Source organism: Rhinichthys klamathensis, unplaced genomic scaffold (genome assembly GCF_029890125.1).
Source record: "Rhinichthys klamathensis goyatoka isolate OS25496 unplaced genomic scaffold, OSU_Roscu_1.1 h1tg000474l_1, whole genome shotgun sequence".
NCBI lineage: Eukaryota > Metazoa > Chordata > Actinopteri > Cypriniformes > Leuciscidae > Rhinichthys > Rhinichthys klamathensis.
The window spans coordinates 453,738-479,623 of NW_026606962.1; the positions used below are offsets into that span (position 1 = coordinate 453,738).

Here is a 25,886-nt window from a genome sequence, read left to right on the forward strand (position 1 = left end):
AGCGGTTAGTGAGGAGATGTTTGCTGTATGTGACAAAAAAAATGTTGGCCTAAAAAACGCGTGACATCGCTTAGAGCACCTTTAAAATCTCGTATTTGAGTGCGCGTGCACGTGGGCTGGTTTACGAACCCTGGGGTAAACAAACGCTTCACTTTTGAATATCGGCTTCCCGGCCAATGTATAATCGTTAGGCAATCATAACATTGATTCTCGTGGAAAAGTGAAAATTACAGGTTATGACTCCTTTAACAAATGCATTCACATTTGTAGCTTTCTTAATTTAACCATGTCCTTTAAAACCTGAGAGTCTTAGCATCTGAAGAAAGATGAATGCTGTTACTAGAGGAATGTTATGGTGTGTTTTGGAGTAAAGTCCTGTGAGGAGATATTCGTGGCAATCAGAATTTTTGAAGAGCACCCATTTTTGAATTTACTAATTCCGAGTCCATGTGTAGATATTTGGCTGCTAAAATGTAAAATAAAAAAGGGAGATAATACCTTTTCATCTAGACAATAAATCAGTCACAATATCACAACTAATGATTGTAATTAAATTTTACGTATATTTTGATTGCTTTGTAACCTGCATCCATTTAATCAGAAATGTCAAGTAGAAAGTCTCACTGTTGTATTTACTGACCCAGCCCCCCCCCCCCCCCCCCCCTCCTCAAATTCTGTAGCAAGCAGGCGTCTTATACATAAACCTCAGCTTTGTAACCTCTGTTCTAAAAAAAATTATATTCCATAATTCTGAATGGTACAATGAGTGCTTTAGCTAAAATGCTTGTCTGTATAACTTAGAGAATGTAACTCGTATCGTTATGTGTATGTCGAATAATCCTGATTAGCTGTGTTAATTTGTTTTGTTTTTCCTTTTCGTTAAAAGCATCTGAGGTGTACATTGAGGATGTTTTTGGCACTGTACAATTGGAAGCACAACTGTTCAGATGTGATGAGGAAACCTGCAAATGTGATTAATTGTTTTAACATGATTAAGCTTTAAATAAGATTTATAATCCTGGTAGTTGATATGCTTATTTTGCTCTAGAGTTGAGGTAAATAATATAGGCACCTGAGAAAATGTCAACAGCTGTGGAACTAATTGATGCTTGAAATGCAGAAAAAGGTTGTACAGAAATATTAGTCTTCTTAACTTTATAATTATTACTATTGTTATTGATTTTTTGAAAGTTTTCTTTAATTTGTAATTCAATGTTTTACGGTGCCTTTTTGCATTTTATTAAACAGTTATAAAACTGTATTCATAACAGCACTCGTACCTTAAACTCTTATTGAAATGGTTATGTTAATATTTCGATAATTGCACATTTTCTGTTTGGCTGTGAACTTAAAGCGTCTGTCAGTTAAAGCAGCATTCTTTGTTTTACCACTAGATCAAATAATTTATTACACAGAAACTGGCCTTAATATACATGCTTGATAATGTTAGCGTTAGCGTTCTGTCATTCAGAATAATTTATTTCATCATTATGCACATAACAGAGTTGATGCTCTGTGATTGAAAAATGCTAAATAAAAATGTATGATCATGGTAATACTTTAATAAACAAAAGACTTGAAACTTGGCCTGGTGTAGCTACTTGATGTTAATGTCTTGTGTGCCTCTTACTAATAGAATAGTTTTTGGGCCTTTATTAGCCAAATGGCTGTCAGCAGAGGTACTGCATCAATTAGTATGAGTATTTTCTAATTTCTATAAATAATTACATTTGTTTAAAATAGACAGCATAAGTTAACGTAAACAATGTCGTCCACCAAAATGCCTCTGTTACAATAAAACAAACCTGGTAATTTGCTATTATTTGCCACTGTCAATAAATAAACAAGATAGACAGAAATATTTAAAGCTTTTTCATTATCCGATATTAATTCGTTTTGTTTTTTTCACAGCAGTAACTACCGTAAATTACAGTTGCCATGGTTGCCATTTGGGATCACGTGAGCGGATATTGATCGAGGTTTCTGATCAGCGACTGACTTGGGGTACTTCGGGAGGGAAGCGTCGTTTATTCAAACTTGTGTTCTTATATGTTTGTTTTAAATGTCGGACTGGGAAGATGAGTACGATGCGGATGGTGCGGCGATTTCAAAGCCGTCACTTGTTCAAACCGTGCCCGTAAAGTCATCGAGGCCTCCTTCTCCAAGAGGCGCGCGGAGCCGAGAAACCACGAGTGTCGGCGCGAAGTTTGGTGGAGAGGGCAAGCAGTGGACAAACCAGAGAACCCGAGACTTTGAATCAAATATCGGTGATGGTGCAGTCGGCAAAAACAGCAATTACAGTCGTTCCAGTTCTGGACCTACAGGATGCCGTGGTAATGGAGACAGATCAGGTTCATCAGCGGTAACTCTGCATGTGGATAACTCTTTGGTGGGAAGAATAATAGGTAAGACACAGGTGTCTGAGGAACATTTAACGTTAGGCATGCAGCAGTTTTTCAAAATGTCCGATTATCTAGCGTTCTAATCAGGTTATTTTTAATGAATCGATTGAAACGAATCAGAAATTCGATTTATTCAATTATGCGACGTATTCGGGGAAGTTGGTTGGACTTCCATCACTGCTAACGTTATGTGATTGTATCTCTGTCTGTTTGCCCAGGTCGAGGTGGTGCTAAAATTCGTGAGCTTGAAGAGAGCAGTGAAGCATCGATAAAGGCAAGTTAAATACACTAGCATTGCTATTTGGAAAGCTCAGAAGAGCATGTATCTACACACTAGAGCTCAACTCTTTCCCCGCCATTGACGGAATTTTCCGTCATTTATGAGACAACCCTTCCCCACCATTGACTGTTCGTGTTTTCACTGTAATACGGTAGAGTCTAGAGAACGCTATTACTCAACTTCTGAAAGAGTAGAAAATCTTCAGCTAAGAGTAAAACACAGGCTAAAGAAGTAAGTTAGTAGAAACAAGCGATGAAGGCATTGTTTATGCACGTTATAGTCTTTGAGAAAAAATTTGATTTTCTCATCTTTTTGTTCAAAATGTAACGTTAGCTTTTTTTAATTAAACTTAACCACATTTAACTGTTGATAAATCTGTTCTATTTTTCTTTTTTAATCAAAAATCCTGGAGGTGACTGGCAACTTATATAAAAAATAAACACTGGCAGGGAAACAGTGAAGTTAGATCCCACTTTTAGCCCGTCACAGATAAAGCAGCTACAAATAGGCTACTTTGGACTTGCAAAATAAGTGCAAGGGATAATTCATCCAAAAATTAACATTGTTAATTTTGCCAAATTCATCAGTTACAAAACAACTTCAATATCAGCTGTTAAGAAGCTATAGTGTCATCATTCAGTCCAATTCAGCTCAATGTTGATTCGATTCATTTCGTATAGCCTATGTGGTTGTCATATATTTTCAAATGTCTTTGAAAATTCACTTTTTTGTGAATTTGGGTATATGGGTTTAGAACAACATGCAATGACTATTTTCATATGCAAGTAAAAATCCAATCCTTTCAAATTTAGTTCAACACATGACACTGAATTATGTATGATCTGCAGATAAACCGTGGTGACACTGAAGCTGAGGTGCTTATCTTTGGAAGCGGTGATGCTCAGCAAAAAGCCAAAGACATGATTGAAGATCTGGTTCATGGAAACTCTGTCAGAGGTCCTGGCTGCCGCAATGGTTGGAGAGCATGGAATTCCCTAAGCTACAAGAATCTGTGCTTTTTTTATTTATTGCTGTGTCTACTACTGATATATTAGGTTTAACATTTACATTTGAATCTCCAGGAAATAGCAATGCAGGATATCAGAATGACTCATGCTGGCCAACTTCTGCTGTACGAGCAGTGTCTGCAGCTGCCCCAACTCCTGCACCTATTGACTGGACTGCGCTTAGAGAAAACCGTGACAAATATGAAGCTATTAAATGGCAAGGTGAGTCTCTAGAAACTCTGGTCTAGATAATGTGATCATTACTTCAGATTAGTTCTTTCATCATTTACTCTCCCTCATGTTGTCCCAAACCTGTATACGACACATTTACACTTATGTGCACACTTTAAAATGTAAACTAGTGGGCCTGTAACAATATATTGTGTCACAATATATCGGAATACAAAAATGCAACAATATGTACCGTGGATAGTGACAATATATGGTGTATCGTTCAGCCAAAATAAAAGGTTTTCAGAGTTTTGGTGTCAGTACTACATTAAACTACTATATAATGTATAATCATGCAATGGGGGAATATTTGATGGTCTTGATAATGCCAAATGTCCTATGTTACCAGTAAAAAGTGGCCTCCATTATTTTAAATATATCTAGTCAGTGACGGTGCAAGCATATTCATCTAAAATAATTCTGTATTTTCAGCTTCAGAATCATGAAAATGTTTATTCTGGTGTCACCATTGTCCGGTGCATTGGGTTACTAGCACCAAGTCTAAGCCTATTCATGTACACCCTCAATGTAATATCAAATTTTAGCATTTTAATCAACAGTACATTTTTTTGTTAACCTTTTATCATATGTCTTGGAGTATCGCAATAATATCGTATCGTGAGTTCAGTATCGAATCGTGACATGAGGGTATCGTTACAGCCCTATAAACTAGATTAAGAAATTTGGTTGATTTACTGCATGTAATGGGTAGATATAAAGTTCTATCCCCTGTTTTAACAGACAAGGCTTAAGCCTAGTCCCAGACTTAAATGCAAGTTTGGCATATCTTAAAATGTCAAAATGCACTTGGTTTGTTTCAAAATGCACCCATGTACTGTTTTATTTTTTCTAAGGCATGGTTATAAAAACTACTTGCATTTCCTAATTGAACTAAGGTATAATCCTCCTGACCTAATTTAAGCCCTCTCTGTGAAACCAGGCCTATAAGTTCTATACCTGATTCAACAATAATTTTGCTTTCTGCAGATCTTCCCACTCTAAAGAAGGATTTCTACATTGAAGCAAAATCAGTGGCTGCTCGCAGTGCAGAAGAAGTCCAAATCTGGAGGTAAGAGTTTTCTGAACTTGCTTTCTTCACATTAGCCCACAGATGGCAGCATTTATCTGTTAATGACAAACCTTCTGAAGGATCTGAGATAAATATATTGTGGCATGCCTGGATATATGATCCTAATTATGCTAGACTTTAAATGTGGATGTTTTAGGTGAGAAAAACAATGTATCAATCCCTTATGATACATTCAATCTCTTTTGTGTGTTGTTTGACATGTTCTGTTTTTCCTCTTATAGTCTCTTTTAATACTAAATTGAATTCTAAAAAGAAGCCATGTAGCTGTGGTTCTCAACCTTTCACTCCAAGATCCTCCATTGTCCAAGAAAATATTCATAGGCCCTCTAGCCATAGTTTTGCACTCTTAGTTTCTGAAGAAATAAATATAAAACAATTGAATTCCAGAAGTTTCCAGTGTTCCTGGTCTTTCTTCTTCTTTTGAATTTAGATGAATTTACATGACTCTTTAAGGACAAGGATTAAAAAATATAGATTCAGCTTGTAATTCTATCTGGTAAAATATTTGAATACGTGGCATTACTAGTAATATATATATATATATATATATATATATATATATATATATATATACAGTATATTCTTTATAAAAATGCTTGATGCATTTTAAGGTTTTTATTATTTTACATAAAGTTTCCAGGTCTAGAAATCAATCGTACTTTTAAATTTGGCTAACAATATATCCAGGTTTTCCTGGTTCTTAAAAGGAATCAAACAGTTGTTAAGAGGGTGAATTAAAATATGAAATATCTTGTTGTTGTTGTTTTTTATCTTATTTTGTGATTTTGAGACCCCCTTGAAAGGCTGCATTATAGCATAAGTTAGAAATCACTTTTTGCAAAAAGATAATGAATTCAGTTTCATTTCTTTGACACAAATCAGAAACATCTAAAACTATTGAGATGGCATTATTGCTACTCTCTGCATGTTTGTATTGTTTTTGTACTTCTGCTTTTCTTTACTCTTAAAGAAAAGAGAACAACAACATCTTTGTGGATGATTTGAAAGACGAGGAGAAAAGAACAATTCCCAATCCAGTGTGCACATTTGAGGAGGCTTTTGCTCACTATCCTGGAATAATGGAAAACATTGTCAGAGTGGGATTTCAAAAGCCAACTCCCATTCAGGTGAAGAAACATCTATCTCATTTGTTTGTTTATACCATATTGTTTTTTCAATGGATGTAAAGCTTGACATGTCGGGTTGAATGTAATCCTGATTATTTTGTCTCGTGGTTCAGTCACAAGCCTGGCCAGTCGTCCTGAAAGGAATTGATCTGATTGGAATAGCCCAGACAGGAACAGGCAAAACTTTGTCCTACCTGCTTCCTGGCTTTATTCATATGGATGAGCAACCTGTGTAAGTCTGTACAAAAGTATCAGTGCTCCACCTTTCACCTTTTTGTTAACAAATATTATTTGTTTATACTCCTGTACATTCCTTAACCTCACTCTATCTGATTGGTATACAATTGGTAGTCAACCAGAATGCCTATTTCCGCCGCGCTAGCTGCCGCGGCAAAGTCACCACGGCAAAAATAAACCAGTCGCATTTCAAAGTCGTTCACGAAATGGCCGCCAGGTGACGCAAAGGGATATTTTGAAAAACAAAATGGCAATTAACCTGTTAACTGTCAACCCCCTTTTTTTTGCATAGACATAAAAATCACTATCCAAACTTAAATGGTTGTAATTCAGGAATGCTTTGGAATATAGACCTATGGCTGGTCTTGTTTTAAAGAAGACATTTTCCAGATTATTGTAGAAGTCTAGAAATGATAAAAAATGAAACAGAAAAAAAGTTATATAAGTTTGAGTTTATGAAATTGTGTAATGTAAAAATATTATTATTAATATTTTATATAAAATATATATATATATTACAAAACATATTTTACTCTAAAACTGCAAGAAAATTAAAGACAAAAATCTGAACAAGTTGTGTTCCAAATTTTAGGTTGATAATCTAAAAAAAAAAGAGCTTTCAGTAAGATTTTATTTGGGCGCAGTACCCAACTTTTTCACTAGGTGAACACCAGACTCCATTACTGCCCATATAAGGGCGCCTCCATTTTCATATATGTTTTGAGTGATCTGAACCATGTATTTCCATTATTTTCATACAATTTATGAAGTAGACATCCTATTCAGAAGTAGTATGGGTGGTTTGGCAGTATTTGATTTGAATTCAACCTCTAATAAATGCATAAAAAGACTATGTTATAGCTCGCAGCCAATCAGAAATCGAGAATCCATACATTTTTCTTTATATTTAAAACATTATCAGACCTTTTTTTCTCATAAAATGGAATTGGTGTTATCTTTTGAACTCATGGCATGAAAACAAACTGAGGTTTCTACCAATCTTTCATGATTTTTCGTGTTTATTGTTATTTCAAAATAAAGGCCTAAATACTCCTAATGAATATGAAATATTCTTGTTGCAAATTGATAAATTACTGCTCCTCTGTAATTTATTTTAGATATTAGGCCACCAAATATGAAAACTAGAGATTTTAAGCTTTCAAATGATATATAGTTTGGCAATATTACTTTAGGTTTTTACTAAGATATTATTGTTTTAAACATGCAATTGCAAAAGGGCCCGCCGGCAGGTACCATGCAGGTAAGGATGAAATACTACAACTATGATAATTTCCAAATAAGCCTACAACAAACATGAAAAATAAAGCTTGACATTAGCTGTACAATAATGAAACAACCTAAGATTTGGTGGAGGTGAAACTGCATATTATAAAGTAATCATTTTTTTAAATAAATAAATAAATATGGTTAATGTTGCATAGTGGTCACTACAGTGGACAGCTATTTAAAAAGCATTTTCTTGAATTTGCAAGGGTTTTGATGGCAAAGTTGCACATCAATCTCTTCAGTGGACCCTGATGCATCATCCTATACATTGCAACCAAGTTGTAAGCCATTGTGTTTTGATTTTTTTCCCCCTTCAAACCAAGATGGCCAATGGTCAGTCAGATATGCCAAGTTGCTCCAGAATATCCACCCATTCCTTCTATCCTAGGAGACTCTTGTAGGTAAAAAAAATATTGCAGCATCAAGCAATATCTAATGAGTCATATCACAGTAAAATTTTCCAAGTTTTGATTTTAGATTGGGAGAAAAATCTGATTAATAATCTGTCCACTATAGTGGACCTCATGCATCAATGGCTATATTTAAGCTACAATTCATACTTATACTGTGAATATTGTTTTTGAAAATACTTCATCTGCAGTGACTTTTTTTTTACTGTAAATAAATGTATTTGTATTATTAGAATGTAATTTGCATTGACATCATTGACAGTTATGTAATTACATAATTGATGTGACTTGTAATGCATTGCTTTACTTATTTCTTTAAAAAAGTAATATTACGTAATGCATTACTACTTAGATCAAAAAGTTATCTGTTTACGTAATGAATGTTGCTTGTAATGCATTTATTTACTCGTAACATCAAAAAGTAATCTGATTAGGTAATGCACGTTATTGTAATGCATTTATTTACTTGTAACATCAAAAAGTAATCTGATTAGGTAATGCACATTACTTGTAATTAATTACTTGTTAGATCAAAAAGTAATCTGATTACTTAGGTAATGCATGTTACTTGTAACACATTACTTTACTTGTAACATCAAAAAAGTAATCTGAATGCGTTATGCCTGCCCCAACTCTGCTCATTTCAGATGAGATTGAAAAAAAACGTACCGCTAGGTTTTCTCAGAGGAGCGCTATGCTAGAAATGTGTCCATCTTGAACATAATCAGAATCATCAGCTAATAAGGGTAATTGACATACACTGGTACACTGGAGGGAGCATCTGAGTGGTTTCCACAGTTGTACCTTGACAGGCTGTAGAAAATTCTGATGGAATCACGTCCTCATGTTCTGATATCAAAGATACACGTCCAAGTCCAACTTGTATGAAGGTCAATTGCCTTTGCAATATTTCGGATTTATATTTTTTATATACATTTTATAGTTTTCACATGATTTGATATAATTGTATTGATTAGTTTGTTAAATACACATACTTTATCTGTTTGATTATTGTATTATGTTTAATACCGTATCTCTTCAGTTTAAACCATAAATGCATGCTGTCCACTCAAGTGGACATCTGAAAAATTTGTAAAAAAAAAAAAAAATCAAATCTTGTTTTTCATGCCCTAAGAGCAACACATAAAACACATAGGAAAAAAATCCTGACTGAGGTTATCATAATTCATGCATGAAAGGGTTAAACAATCGATACATAAATATAGACTATTTTAATGAACAGTGAACTATAATATATCTCTGTTTGTATCTGTTTATTTAAAAAAAAAAAAAACAGCACAAGGTCTTGTAAACTTTTTTCATTATTTCAACAAGAATGAGACTGATTACATATTTAAAAAAACTACAAAACAAAAAAAACAGAATAGAACAAACTTTTAGAAAAAAAAAGGTTTTTTTTGTTTAAGCCTCTTAGTCTACAACAGAATTGATTAAATTTAACGAAAGCAAAAATTAAATATGTACAACTATTTTACACAGAATAGAACAAACTTTTAGAACAGAAAAATAGATTCAAAAGTTAAAAATGGAGACAACAACAATAAAACCTATATTGTAGACGTCGGTGGGCAACAGAAGCCTATTCCTCGGGGGAGCAGCGCAATAACAAAAAAACAAAAAAAAATACACCAAAATACCATTATAGGTATATCTCGCAGTCAGTGAAAATAAATTAGGTGCAATGATGCTGATTATTTTTAATATTCTATTGAATGAGACTTGTAATGAAGAGTGCTTCTCTCTCATGTGAGCGAACACACTGACTGCTGGACAACTGAACTTCTGGGCTTTCTAGTAAATTCGTGGTCGAGTGGTATAACTTGGGTTTCAATAATTTAGATGACACGGGTTCAAAAACTGAACAAACATAGGCTACTGTAATTTTTTTATTATTATTAATGGAGAAAGAATTGTCTAGTTCTAAAACTGTTACACCATATAGTTTTATTTGCTTATTGTAAAATGGAAATGCATGGTCATTTTATAAATATAAGGAACAAATATTATCCAACAGAATGATTTTGCATTTTGTATAATAATTCCAATCGTAATTTCCAAAAGCAGTTCTGTAAAAACAGGGGGGAAAAAAACTTTATGTGGTTCCTAGGGGTGGAACGGTACACAGAAGTCACGGTTCGGTTCATAACTCGGTTCAGACATCACGGTTCGGTACGATTTCGGTACAATGGAGGGAAAAAGCAAAACAAAAATGCAGAAGGCATTGTATTTTTTAAATAAGTTTTATTAATAAAGGCATAGAACCAGTTTATTTGTAGTGCACTGACAATAGTTTTATATAATTAGTTTATTAATTAAATTAATAAAAAGACAAAAAGACCTTGCGATATGTTTGGTAATTGTACTATTAATTTAAAATTATTTTGCTATATTTCAGATCAATATATTTGTTTTCCTTAATTTTAATTAACATTATTAATTGACAATGTAACATTATTCTCATCTGAATTATAAATAATTGATTTCTGTATAAAATAATACTACCATTAAAAACACATTCGATTTTCTTTTTTAATCAATGTTGAATGTGTAAGATTAGTGCTCCGAGGACAAGAAATGAAAACCAATGCAATATGACGAATGTCCAAAAGACAGACTGTTTTGAAATGGAGTTGGATAATAAATATGTTTTGCTTTTAAAACAGTGTGTATGTGATTTTGGTTGGGTGACAGTTGTAGGTTACAGTTTGACAAGAGTTTACAGTGTGACAAAAGCACAATGTTGTGTTTTATTGCGAGTGTACACAAATATAAGTAAACACTTTGCAGGTTTAATGATCTGTATAAACAAAATGACTCTCTCTCTCTCTCACACACACACACACACACAGTTAAGCCTTGTTTATACTCGACGCGTCCGCAAGAGCGCGAAGGTGCGCACGGCAAAATGACGTAATTGCGGTGTGGGCGGTCGTGCGCGTTGGGTGCGCAAGACCCCATTTCGCCTGGCGGTGTGCACGGCACTTTTTGTAACATCGCGCGCGGCGCCGCATCCGAAGATGAACGACTTCGAGCCGAATCAGGCCGAACTGGTACGTCTGTACCAGGATGTTTATGATCCTTCTATACACAGAGACATTTGCATTGATGGGCGACCATAAAAGCCTCTCATTTTGTGAATAGGAACACATTTGCATTAAGCACCCAGTTTGCACTTGTCTAAAGTAACTGCTTGCATTTAAAAAATAAGCCTACAATAGCAGAAGTAAGCCCTGCTGATGAATTAAGGTTTAAACACTCTTCAATAAGGCGAGTTTATGCAATAAATGTTTAACGAGTTTGTACAAGAAAGTACAATACACCTACTGCATTTATTACTCTTTTAATATGAATCAGCTATTAATAAACTACTAATAAACGGCAAACTACTTCTTCACTGCTGATTCCTGGTGGTTTAGAGGAGAATTACTCCGAGTCGCCCCCTGTCGTTTCACAGACATCGCAGCCTGTTCATTATGCGGTCACGGTCACACCAAACGCGAATAGAGCTTCAAATTCGCGTCTAGTTCGACGCTAGTCCAAAGCGAATAGGACGCGTGTATAAAGCAAACGTTTGAAGTGAACGCGCGTTCAGAGCTAAGCCGATGGTAGCCTACAGATTATGTGTCCCTAAAGAACCCGCGTATCTAACAGTAGTTCCGCATTACATTAATTAATTTGCACGCGAGTTTTATTTATTTTTATACCGTGTATTCTCCGTGTAAATTCGTGCACCGAACCGTGACGCCCGTACCGTTTCGGTTCGATACGAATACATGAACCGTTCCACCCCTAGTGGTTCCCTATACAGAAAGAGTTTTTAAAAAATATGGTTGTAAGCAAGGTGCTTTTTTTCGGAGCGACGGGGATTTCCATTTGGTCTAAATATCCCTGCTTTTGCTGAATTATTTTTAACCCCCCACAGTAATCAATGCTATACTTTATACTTCACCAATATACCATATAAAATATATGAAATAAATATATGCAACACGCACGTTTAAACAACAAACAATAAATTCAGAACCAGCGCTTCTGCTCCTGTATTGAGAGACGACATGCAGCACGTTTCAGTTACGATCCTGGTTCCAGTGGCCTTAATGCATTCACGGCTTTTTATTCTCTTAATATTCTCCGCCATTTTTTGGTCTTACAGATAAGAGTACATCATTCAAAACTGTAAACTTTTATTCATGTACACTCACAATAGGCTAACGACAAAACGTTTTTTATGTGGTCTCTGTCTCCGGGAACTGCACGTCACAAAAATGAACTGAAAGCCACTTGCCTCAGCTCATTCACAATAAGAAATATGTCTAAAGCTTTAAATGTCTAAATATTTATCTAAACATGAACTGTTGACAAAATGCATTCATGCTAACTAGAAACAAATGTGAGTGAGCAGCAGATACAGAGCGCCTTTATTCGCGATCAACCTAGTTTAATTGTAAGGTGAATTCAAAAAGGCATTCTTTTTCTTTGAAGCAACAAAGGCTAAATCATTTGTTACAGTTGTTTTTTGTAAGTGGTGTGGATGACACACAGTGAAATATACAGTATCATCAGCTGTATGATGTGTTTCTACACTGAAACATTTAATTTTAATAGAGACATGGCTTGCGCTGTGAGGGAGACAAAAGAAACTTGCTAAAAGAGATCAGAAAAGAGAAGCAAACAAAAACGCCCGATTGTAATTTGTTGATTTGCAGGCTACTGTTTTCATTTTGTATTGTTTTAATTGTACACAACAAAGCTGCAATTTCTTTGTCAGTACAAATTTAAAATGTTGCAAGAATAAGATTCTGTATTTCTCATTTTGCATCGCAAAGGGAAACGTTAAGCTCGACTTGTTTTAAATAAATAAACTTTCCCGACTCTATTTAAACCTTGAGATGTGCGATGGGGTTTTAAACTGAATTAATTTTAGTATTCTATTGAAAGCAATACTATTTAGGTAGTATGAACAAATCATTGACTTGGCTACAAAAACAAAACAATGTATGGATCTTTTTTGAAAAATGTATTTCGTTGCTGTGGCCGGCTATCACTGTCAATCGTCTCAATTTCGTGAATGATTCACAAAACAATAATTTAGCAGTTTAAAGACGAGCTTCATCATCTTACTTTTCTGGTGCAATCGGCTGATAATCGATAATCTGCCTTCAAAAGCACCTCTGGCTTTTGTCGTCTGTGCAGCGCAACAGAGGCTCTACTGGAATTTAGCAAATTTATGTTGTAATGTGCCATTATTAATTAAACAAAACGCTTGACTTAAATAATCTGTTACCTTTTTAACCATCAAGAACGGTAAAACTTAAACGCTGCCGGCCGACATCAGTTAACAGCATGTAGGCTACAATGTTATCATCTAAATGCCTATTAATAAAAATGACAGAATGAATAACAAAGCTCTGAAAAGTGTTTCAAATCAATAAATGAATATTTTCAGAAGTTTTTATTTTTGACAAATAGCGTATTAAACTAGAAACAAAATTATGAAGATGGTAGCTAGAGCTGAGATTCGATCTAAGACCGTTTGAAGCCCTGTGAGGCCTGTGTTGTAGCGTTGACAACACAGCTATCGTCTGAACGCTGTCTTATGAGTATGAGCTTAACCTTTTATGCTTACACAAAGCCTCATTGATGTGACATTTTTCTATTGCAATGTTTGTTGAAATGTTTCCATTTATTAAAGCTAATCATAACAACCTACTGTAAGCCTATTTAATTCTTAATTAATCCTAAAACACAAATGCTTCCGACTAACATCAGTTAGCAAGTCTTGACAATGTTTTAATTTTACGATCATTTAGTTTTTATTTATTTCACTATGTTTCAGTTCATAAATCTAGGCCTACTTACAAATTAAAATAACACAAAGTATAAGACACACAACCTTTACATGCATTGCCTTTCTAGCTATAGAAAAACTGGGCACACAATGTTAACGTTTACACTACTTTGCTTAAATTTGATGCAATAATAGAAGCCTACATTTGTTTCAGTTGTATTGGGATTATGAATTCGTTTAACTGTTTCACTTGAATTTATCTGCTGGCCAGTTTTCAACGAGCCACGGCAGATTACGCAATAGAGAGAATAAACTGACACTTTTCAAAGTCTGTGATTGTAGCGCCTCTTAGCGGTAAAAGGCAGCATAATACTCACCCCCAATTTTGCTGTTCTCGCGGCGGTAAAATTATTATACTGGTTGAGTACCAACTGTACATATTTGTTGTAGTCGCAGGGACAGAAGAGATGGCCCCGGCATGTTGGTTTTGACTCCCACCCGTGAGCTGGCCCTCCAGATTGAAGCCGAGTGCAGCAAATATAGCTACAAAGGGTTTAAAAGGTGCTGAAACCATAAGTTCTCAATTTAATGCAAAACACACCATTTATGAATTCCTCTAGTGTCCTGCTTTGTCTGTTTGATCAAAATCCCTTTCATTACGGTAGCATCTGTATCTATGGAGGAGGTGACCGAAAGGCCCAGATTAAAGTAGTGACCAGTGGTGTGGACATAGTCATTGCCACACCAGGACGATTAAACGATCTGCAGATGAACGAGCTCATCAACTTGCGCTCCATCACCTATCTGGTAAGTAAATGGCAAAAGTGCATACTGGGACAGTAATGGATGTGTTTTATGCATTCTTTTTGTGAGCATTTAAAAAGCAATTAAAAAAAATTAGGTTTGAATAATTTTTGGATACATTGATGTCTTTTGTTTTTCCTCTTGTTTCAGGTACTGGATGAGGCTGACAGAATGTTGGATATGGGCTTTGAACCTCAAATCATGAAAATCATTCTGGATATTCGACCTGACAGACAAACTTTAATGACAAGGTGATTGTTTTTTTTATTTGATTTTTTTTTATTCTGATAACAATATTTTCAACAGCGACATTCACCAGATCAAAGTACATCACTTCCCAGATATTTCACGACCCTACAAATGGCAATTGATGACGTTGCAGTGTAAATTAGCCTTTAAATTAGGCTTGCTGTGATAGTTGGCGTTCAGCCGCACACACATTTTTCTAGTTGTGTTTTTCATTAAGAATAATAATGAACCCACCATTCAAGTAATTGCCTCCCCCGAATTGGTGCTGATTCACTGGCACGGAGCAGAGCGAGCGTTTTCAGTTCATTGCTATGGAGGTTGAGCTTCACGTTCGCACTCCATAGGAATTATTTGAAAATGCTCGCTCTGCTCCGCACCGTTATGAATGCCTGTGCGGCCATGCGAATTAGCAATTAGTGAGGTGCAAAAGAGGGAAAAACTCCAATGTCTGGTGTTGATTAACCGGTGGGAAAATTTCCTCACCGTAACATCCCTACTTTAAAGTCCCTGTAAAGGCAATTTCAAAAAAAAATTCTAAACACATTATAAATGTTAGAAATGTATTGCTAAAACATATTACAAAGACTGTGAACTGTGAAGTACTGAATTGTGGAGTTAGACCGTTAAACAGTTTTTCACCATTGATATTTTCCGGATTTTCTGGGCGGGGCTAAAACAGGGCTCGATGACGCACTGGAGCCCTTGAGCTCCTGGACACGCCCCAACTTGATGACGCACTGGAGCCACTGAGGCTGGCCGCTCCTGACAATATTATAGAGCACATTCACATCAGTTTGCCGCTCAATCGCGAGTTACTGTCAGTACTATTATTAGTAACACAGCCTACATATTGCTAGCTACTAGCTATGCCTTCGTCACGGAAATGCGTACTACCTGGATGCGATCACCGGATCACGTACAAAACAGATCGGTGTCCTTATTTAAATTTCCGAAAAACGATTACATCAAGAAGAAGTGGATTAATTTTGTGAAGAGCCACCTTGATGGAGAGCTGAGGATCACCGCCAAAACCCGCCTCTGTAAGTGATCATTTTACACGGGATAGTTTTATAAACTTTCGTCGGAGATAACTGTCTGGGATTCACTGATAATCCGCTGTTACTGGTGAATGGGGCCGAACCGACTCCCGCCTCAGCCTTCATCCTCCAGTCGCGCCGACAACTGGTGCCATTCGGCAGAGCGTGCCCACCGTGCGAGCATCCATTCCGGCTGTAGAGTTGAGTGTGGCGAGTCGACGGCAGCTTTCCCGCGAGTGGGCGTGGTTTCAGCGCAGCCAGTGGACACGCCCCCAGCGTTTGAGAGCAGAGATTACTGCTAATTTTTTCAAGATTTTGATAGCTTATTTTATGTACTTGCTGGCTTTTTTTATCATTCAAATTTGGCTGGGTGACTAATAACACATTTTTCTGTGGTGTGACAAACTCAAAACACATACTTAATTTTGACTTTACAGGGACTTTAAATGCAGAATTGGGGCTAATTTTCAAAAGAGTTTGAATGCTTTATTATCATGAAGTTTGGACATTTGGATGATTACTCTTTTGCTGCATCAATTTAAGGTACTTTTCTCTGTTTCTACTACAGTGCCACCTGGCCAACAGGTGTCAGGCGGCTGGCCAAATCCTACCTGAAAGACCCCATGATGGTTTATGTGGGCACCTTAGATCTAGCAGTGAGTGAACAGTTACAGTTATAATGGGTAATGCCTAGGGCTGGGTACCGAGTTCAGTACTTTTTAGGTACCGACCGAATTGCCTCGATACTACCGAGTATCGAAACATGTCTTGTTTTTCGGTACCAAATTTCGGTACCTAAGTGGTTAATCTCGTCAACGTCAGTGAAACAATAAGCATGCAGCATGATTGGCTGTGGCGGAAAAACACTAGTTTACGCGGCTGCCCAGAGATGTGGCTCGTCGCACGTGAGGCTGTAGTGTGTGTGTGTAAGCGTAATGGTGCGTTCACACCGGACGCGAATAGCGCATCAGGCACGAGTGATTTCAATGTTAAGTCAATGCAAAGATGCGTTACCCGCGTAAAAAATTCCTGCGGCGCGAATGAGGCGTAGAGCGCGGCGCGGTAGACGCGAATACGCCTCATTCGCGCGTCAAGTTCGCGCGAATGGGGCGAATTGAGCGTCTGGCGCGTTAAGAAGCTTACCCGCGAATGATTTAGTTAGTGCTATTTGTGCATTCACGCGTTTGACGCGAATTCGCGTCTGCCGCCCGAGTTGAAAAATCTGAACTTCTGCGTCAATTCGCGCCGCGTTAACCAATCAGGAGCCTAGCTGCTTGCTGCTGTCACGTGGTGAAGTATCTGGATGCTTCAATAAATTATTTTGTAGTATATGACTGTGGTTCTAATGCACAACAAAGCAAATATTTTATCACATAAAACTTGATTTCAATATATGAGACATATTCATTTTGTATTGAATGCTATTTATTCCATATCTAGATTATATGAAATATTATTATAATGTAAAGACAACCAACATATAAGTTCGTGTCTGGACAGTGATGTGTGAGAGAGAGAAAAAAAATCACAGGACAGATTAATCACTTTTGGAGGCTGGCTTCATTTATTATCAAAACAAAAATAAATGACAGATTAGGTGGATGCGGGCGAAGGTAAACCTCGCGCCGGGCTGTAGAGCGCGGGCTCGACAGGCATAGACCACTCCTACGCTGTCCCCGTCAGCGTCCTCACCGTTAGGTCCACCAAACCTAGCTCCTGGAGCAAATTGTGAAACTCCTGAAACCCTCCGGAGGCTCTGGTGGACCCGAGTACAGCGACTATGCCCCTACGCAGCTGTTTCTGCTCTCCAGAGCATATACGAGCGGTGACTCTCTCGAATAATGCTAATGCTCGATAAACATCTAAAAAGATGGCCGCGAACGGGTTTTGAAACTTTCGCCTCCGGATTTCGCCTCTGACGCGCGTAAATTTCGCTTCAAACTTTTGTTTTTACGCGCGTCAATTTCGCCATTGACACGCGAATTAACACAAAGTGGTCAAGCGTCAAACTAGACGCGGTAGACGCGAATTTGACGCGCTATTCGCGTCCGGTGTGAACGCACAGTAAGCGTCCCAACCCAGATAGAAATATGTGGAAATGATCCAAAGTGTACCTATGTGCCAGACTCGATGCCAGAAGCACGTGACGCAATATTTTCGACAAGATAATTGCTGCCAAGACCGGTAACACGGTAAATCTGATAAGGCACTTAGAAGCGCACAAAATACACTTGAGAGTAATGGTGTGTTCACACCAAACGCGAATAGAGCGTCAAATACGCGTCTATCGCGTCTAGTTAGACCAGGGGTAGGCAAGTTCGGTCCTAGAGAGCCGCTGTCCTGCAGAATTTAGTTCCAACCCTAATCAAACACACCTGAACAAGCTAATCAATGTCTTTAGGATTACTAAAGCTATAGGCAGGTTTTTTTCAGTGTTAGAGCCAAACTCTGCAGGACAGCGGCTCTCTAGGACCGAACTTGCCTACCCCTTAGTTAGACGCTTGAATCTTCCGCTCGAGTTAAAATTTTTCAACTTGCGCAGGAGACGCTCGCGGCAAACGCGTCGCCTAATTTGCGATGCGCGGCGCGAATGATGCGTCTATTCGCGTCTTTGCATTGACTTTGTATGTAATCTACTTGCGCAAATAATTAAATTCGCGTTCGGTGAGAACACACCATTAGTAAACACTTGTTCATTAATAAACAATTAAAATATCTCCTTGCTATTGTTTCCCGACACATTCATAATCATTAGGCTACTTTTGCCCGTGCTTTGCGGCAAGCTTCATGTGTGCTGAGCGCGTGGCATATCCCGCCCCCCAGTAGCCTATATTTAATTTAATTCACATTTATTTGTATAGCATTTTTCACAATACATATCGTTTCAAAGCAGCTTTACAGAAAATGCATGTGTCTAAATTACAATTTAGAGTGATCTGTTATCAGAGGTGACAATGTAATGCATTTCAATTAATTTTCATTCAGTTTCATTGTTAAACAATGCATTAAGTTGAGGCAGAAACAATGAGCTCATTGAAGTAAAGAATACATGTTGTTAAATGATTAGGAAACATAGAAAACTTTAGCATTGGTGCTTTTTTACATACTCAAAATATGAGTGTAAAAAAAGTCAACAAACTGAAAAAATAAAAATTAGGTAATGTTATATTGTTAAAATTGGTATAGAAAAAAGTATCGTTCAGGAACCGGTATCGAAGTCAAGGTATCGGTATCGAACATTTTGTTACGATACCCAGCCCTATGCCCATATACCAGGTTAAATATAACTTTTCTGTTTGGCCTCCTTATTAAAAGTCCCCAGTTAATTTCCCTTCTGCATCTGTCTCCCTCAGGCGGTGAACACTGTTCAGCAGACAGTGCTGTTCGTGCAGGAGGAAGAAAAAAAAGACTATGTTTTTGACTTCATCCACAGAATGGAGCCTAAAGACAAAGTACTGATATTTGTTGGGAAAAAAATAAAGTGAGTTTCTCAGAACGAAACTTAAATGAGAGTAACCCTGGTTCGATTCCAAGAAACAGGAACTGGGAGGAGTTTCTGCAAGCACACTCAAGTTCTGCTGAAAAATGGTATTGCATAATGTATAATTTGTATTATGATCACTCATGATGTGACCATCAGTCCGTGGCCATCAGCTCATGTGTGATTGTGGAGAAATGCTTCTCTTTTCTAAAAATGAAACTTGGCATTTCTCCATTGTCAGAGGGAGTGGTTATAAAATTCTTCCTTTCGCTTGCTTTAATAGCCATAGGTTTTGTTCTTCCACACCCCAGTACAGTGGGCAGCTTGAGGTAATTCATTTCAAAAGTTGTGCAATTAGAACCAAATACTCTTTGATTAAGACAATATGATTAAGTGCTTGCTTAATCTCACCCAGAACAGATCTGCTATTGGATCCAGTGCTGCAAAAGCCCCATGCCTGCTTGCGTTGTAAATGGTTTATTGTTTTTATAGCAGCAAAGGTTGTTTCTATTCTAGAGGTGCTGTTTGTGGGATCTTTTATCCTCAAACCATGAAAAAAAAACTCTGCCAGGTAAAAGTACAAGCCTGACTACATTAAGACTTTACTTGCAACAAGGAGAAACAATGACCACAATTTGTTTTGTGTGGAGAATTAATGGTCTGCGAGAGTATGATCAATCAAAATTGTATGCCAAACTGTTGATTCCAAAGTAAAATCCTGAAGCAAAACCATCTGAGAAATCTGATTCTCACTGTGATTTCTCTTTCCTGCTGCTGTGTAGAGCCGATGACCTCTCCAGTGACATGTGTCTGCAGGGTTTAACGGTTCAGTCTCTGCATGGAGACCGAGAGCAATGCGACAGAGAAGAGGCACTGCAGGACTTTAGAGATGGTATGTATGTTGATAAGCAGTAAATAGAAAAGTAAAGTGTGTAATTTCTGTAATGGCACCAGAATTGTAAAAATGAAGTTTTATTAACTAAGTTTGGGAGGAGCACGTTCAGATAATTAACACGAGTGGACAGCAATCAATGATAAGAGGGTACATATAGACTCAGCAGTCTTACCTTGATCCATTGACAGTTTGCAGCATTCCCCCGCCACCCCTTCTCCACACTCCTAGTTCTAAAAACACTTACATACGGGGGGAGTACTCTGGGTTCGGGCTGAATTCCGAGCTCGGAGCCCTCCCTCCGGACAGCACGCCAAATACGCATTAAATCTTACTCCCTCAAAATTATATGTAAGTGTGAACTCGTGAAATGCCATTTTCCATGTTTAAACAAACATGTAGTAGTCCCAAACTCACTCCTTTAGTTGAGTCAATGTTGTTGTTGCCCATCTACTCCAACTGACAGTTTGCAATTCTGTTTGGTACCACTAGTCCGCACAGAAAATGCATACCTTATTAAGCAAAATGACAACTTTCGCTGCAGTCAGCGATTGTACCTGGACCTTAAAGATTTAACCAAAATTGATCTCTGAGATTTCTATCTGCCTGTTCGTGGGCGATGTAAAAGGTCGTGTGCGGATTCTGGTGGCGACTGACCTGGCCTCCCGGGGGCTAGACGTTCATGACATCACACATGTTTTCAACTATGACTTCCCTCGGAATGTGGAGGAGTATGTGCACCGCATCGGGAGAACAGGTCGTGCAGGGTGAGTCAAACAGGGATGGGTGTGACTGAAATGATAGAAACAATGAAAATTGTAATAAGAATGCAACCGTTCAGGCTCTTTATGTAAATGAGTCCATGTCTTGACTCAGGAGGTCCGGTGCCTCTGTAACCCTGGTAACAAGAGATGACTGGAGAGTAGCTTCCGAGTTGATCACCATCCTGGAGAGGTCTGGTCAGGTAAACACGCCTGCAGGCATCCACTCTTTTCATTATGTTTATGACACTCTGCTATGTGAAGAACTCAAATCAGAAGCTTCAGTTCTCACAGAAGATTGTGTTTGTAAGAATGTAAGTTGCACGTTTATGATATGAAATAGGGATGTACCGAAATGTCTGAGACCTTTTTAGGTCACCTTTTCTAGTCATTGGGACACATTCCTCTCTGTATGTAGACAAAATATAAAAAATATTGTACTAGGAATGCACAATATATTATGATCATATCACTATAAAAGGGACTTCAGAATCTGCCCAATAAGTGAAATAGTCCAGTATATTTAAGACAATAAATTATAGTCAGACTTATCATGGGCACATTATACACCTACACACACACACACACACACCTACATACATACATATTATTTTTTATTTATTTTTTTATAAAGATTTTAGTTTCAGGGATGTTTAGATGACTATAAAAGAGTTCACAATCACTTTTCTTGAAAATATTTAGCTATTGGATCAATTTAAAGTCTTTATATAACGATGATATTATATCACTTTAAATACTTCAATTCGTTTTTATATTTTATTTTATTATATTATAAGCATAATAAAGAATTGATCTCACAAGGGGATTGTTTAGGGCTCCTTGCCATTAAAAAGTTTGAAAACCCCTTGAAAAAGAAAATATTGGAAATTCATAAGCAATAAAAAAATCATTTAATTTTGATGGTTTAATGCTGCCTGTAGCCAATAATTGACTATACAAAAACACTTTTTTGTTGTCCCAAACCATGTCAGTGTAACTGCTTAATTATTTTAATATTATTGTAAAGATTTGAACTGTCCTGCAGGAGATTTATTTTTTAATAGAAATTATTGGTAAAGACGTTTTAATTTTTGCATGTTTTCAAAAATATGATTTAATACCACTAAGTTACATCAAGGGTAAAATAAAATAGAAATGACACATTCAGGTTAAGTTACTGCATGATAAAACCTTTTTTTTTTTGTGCGTTTACCTACCGTTTTTCTGGTATAAAGAATGTTTTTGCTCAGGTGGCGAAATATTTCCGCCCAATAGAGAAGTTTTGTTCCGTAAGGCCGTGTGTCCACCAAAGCATTTTTCCACGCGCCTGGCGTATGTTTTCAATTGTTTTCAATGGGGTCTTTTAACGCGTTTTTTAAAGGGGTCATATAATGCCATTTTTGTACAAGCTAATATGATTCTTTAGGGTCTAAATTAAAAGTTTGTAATATACTTTAATTAAAAATTCTCATTAGTATTGTAAGAAAACACTTATTTTACCTGGTCAAAAACAGCTCTGTTTTCAGCACGCCGTTTCAGTGCATATGACTTTAAATGATAATGAGCTTTGCTCACCCCGCCCCTCTGTTCTGTGCGTACACCGTTTGTAACACAATAACCATAACGTGTTGTTCAGTATAAACGTGGGATTATAAATTATATTGAGAACGTCGTACATAGAAAACATGCCGTAATGTACCCTGAGTGTAAACCTTAGGCGCATTCATCGTGAAGTGTGCAAGCGATTTGCAAAGATTAATATAAATATTAATGTAAAGATTAATAAAACGTTACACTCACTTCAGTTCTTCTGGAGGTTCAGCAGGAACACGAATAGGGCTGTCAACTTTAGTCGTTTAGTCGACTAATCGGTCGATGCCATCTTGGTCGACTGACATTCTTATTGGTCGACCAGTTGTATTTTTTTTTTTTTTTTTTTTTTACCAATAGAAAGATATTTGATATTTATTCCTTTATAAGCAGTTATATATTACTGTATTCTGAATATAATTAGCCTATGGTTTATCCCCAACTTTAAATGCTTTAATATAGGCTATTTTGTAACAGCGCCACAGTTTAGCGCACACACATAGAACACTCGGTTCCCCCCTGTGGCTGGCTGCGCTGCTGCTTCGCGCTCAGTAAGGAATATAGGTAGTTTAGCTGTATTCATTCAGTTATAATGCTACTTGTTTAGGTTTTTATGTTTTTATACACTATATGTTTTTATCTCGATGCGGCGTGGACGCACTTGGAAAAAAAAGAGCGCGTTGCTTCCATCATGAGCGCGCACACCGCGCGCCTACATTTGAAATCGAACTTGAGCGCGCAAAAGACGTGAGCAGTCCCTTTAACGGCTTTATCATGCTGACTCAATAGATTGTGTTTTCTTGATATGTTTTTGTTTTTATTTGTACACTTGATGCATTTGAAAATAGCCTAAATAATGTAACAAAACGAAAATAAACCTATATGCGGTCCTACAATACAGCCTATTATTATTATAATAGGATTGTTTTTTAGGCTCTTTGGTTTTTTTTGTCTGTTTGTTTTAAAACTCCTAGATCGGCTGGACAAAAGTTAACCCATAGCTTTGAAAGACAAGTAAAGAAGAATATAGGCTACAGCCTGTAAACGAGAGCTTTTGTTAGGATTTTTCATTGTGGCAGATAGCAGTTATATTTTGTGTAGCGTGTGGTGTGGTCAGGTGCGCGATTGTGACTGTTAGCCTACTATAGACCTAGGACAGAGCTCCTATCTTTGCAGTTAAAAAAAAAATCACTTAATTTTAAAAGAATTGTATTATTATTATAGTTTTATGTATTTTTGATGTTTTTTCGTTGTTGTTTTATAAATGCTATGACAATTGTTAAAAAATGTTCAATCAAAACATCGTGTCTTTTTTTTTTTTTTTTTTTTTTTTTTTTAGTCGACTAATCGTTGCGCAGGACAGGACTTTGGTCGACTAAGGATTTCTTTGGTTGACTACAGCCCTAAACACGAATAGTTGGTACCGATCCTTTTTTCATGAGCAGCTTCTTAGCAAAACCAGCTTTATACTGACCCTCCTTTATAAAGCAGTCTGGTGAGAAATGATTCGCGCAAACATGAAAGCATTGACGTTGCTCGTGGGGAATATTCCCTTCGAAAACAAACTCAGCCACTGCGTCTTCAGCGGTTCGGATTTAGGAACATTAAAATGACTGCTGTGTTCCTTATTGCCCCCTAGAACAGAACACCACAATCGCTTAGACGCCATTCTGCTCATAGACAGTGCTCCAGCATATCAACAATGACCGCGCCGGTCCGCGCGGACTATGATTGACAGCTCGCTCATGAGCGAGGGAGGGTCTGTGTTGAAACGCTGCTGTCAATCAACAATCGTGGGAGGGGCGTCCGAGTGTGTGACGTCACACGGTCGAACGGCTTGATTTGAGGCAGGGGAAAACATATAAGGAGATTAAAACAACACTGGATGGATTTTTATCATTATATGATGGTTGTGTACAGGCACTGCCAACACACATTTCAGTACAATCAACTTGTAAAAGTGCATGTACCATTATATGACCCCTTTAAACGCCATGAGCGTAACGAGGCGCTGAGCGTTTTTTTTCACGCTGAAGCGCTGAGCGGCCGGCGTTTTTTTACTGGTCGCCGAGAGTTGAAAAATGTTCAACTTTGGATAAAACGCAGCGCTCATCACGGTCACTTTTTACCCAGCCGTCCAATCACAGTGGAGGAGGGGCGGGACTAATACCACACCGACCAACTGTCACAACATTCTTTCTGTACAACGACATCAACCAGCAGAGCTAACCGAACAAAATGAATGAAAAATAAATTTTTAGTATGAAACAAATTATCCGGTTTTTTGTTTTTGTTTGTTTTTAAAGACCACCTGATCAGGTGTTGATCTCTGTCGGTTAAACAGTTTATCATCTAGCCAAAAGCCTCACCACTGCTTGGAAAAGTACTTTTACTAAGTCGATTTGGTTCGTGTATATATCGAAAGAGAATACATTATTCCATGAGATTGTCTTTAGTGTGTTTTTATATTGTGTGTGTTTTTATATTGTATCTCTACACAACATCCTAATGGAGAATCTGGATAAAGGGGAGTATTTTTCCTTTCTTTAGGATGTACCAGAAGAACTGGTACTGATGGCTGAACGTTATGAAAAACACCAAAAGGAGAAAGAAATGTTTGCGCCCAGAGGCAGAGGAGGAGGTCAGAGAGGTCGTTTCAGAGGAGGCTCAGACCGGAGGTTCTGATCTCTTGAAAGGTAGGCTAATATTTATCTTGCTTTCTTAATCACATCAACATAAATGGCAAGTTTTAAATTACAACAGATTTTTAAGAATACGTAAAATCAACCACAATTTAACCTAATTTTTTTCAGCATTCACCAGATGTTTCCTAACCAAATGTGTACTTTTTAAGCATTTGTATCTTGTGCCAGTAGTAATATTGATCATTAATTCTGTCTTTCAGGTTGATGTGACTGTACTCACTCGAGTTAATTCATATACTTTTAAAGTGTTAATCCTCTCATTTGTAGAGAGGCTTGTGAAGTACTTGTAATTGACCATTTAAGTTTTGTTATGTTTAAGAAACACTGATACATTTTATATGCATGATGTATTTCTGTAATGGGATTTTTTTTCAGTTCAGTAACATTGTTATCTACGTTGATGTGAGGTAAAATGCCCCTAACTTTAGATGACGTAAATTTCTTGTTCAGTTGAATGTGTATCAAATAAAAGCCTGTAAATCTATTT

The 25,886-nt window shown here is 37.1% G+C and overlaps 1 protein-coding gene across 2 annotated transcripts; it reads left to right on the forward strand.

The window, feature by feature from the left end:
* Positions 1–1,997: 1,997 nt before the first annotated feature.
* On the forward strand, positions 1,998–25,883 carry ddx43 (DEAD (Asp-Glu-Ala-Asp) box polypeptide 43). 2 transcript variants are annotated; one of them, XM_056236962.1, is made up of 17 exons: positions 1,998–2,405; positions 2,621–2,676; positions 3,531–3,657; positions 3,765–3,911; positions 4,908–4,989; positions 5,981–6,137; positions 6,251–6,369; positions 14,331–14,441; positions 14,546–14,687; positions 14,835–14,935; positions 16,539–16,626; positions 19,324–19,451; positions 20,234–20,343; positions 20,972–21,110; positions 21,220–21,307; positions 25,245–25,390; positions 25,600–25,883. In XM_056236962.1, exons 1-16 carry the CDS (start codon positions 2,063–2,065, stop codon positions 25,377–25,379), a joined length of 2,073 nt encoding a protein of 690 aa, XP_056092937.1. In that variant the 5' UTR covers positions 1,998–2,062; the 3' UTR covers positions 25,380–25,390; positions 25,600–25,883. The 2 variants fall into 2 exon arrangements, with proteins under 2 accessions (XP_056092937.1, XP_056092938.1); XM_056236963.1 differs by having other exon boundaries at positions 3,531–3,639.
* The last annotated feature ends 3 nt before the right edge of the window (positions 25,884–25,886 follow it).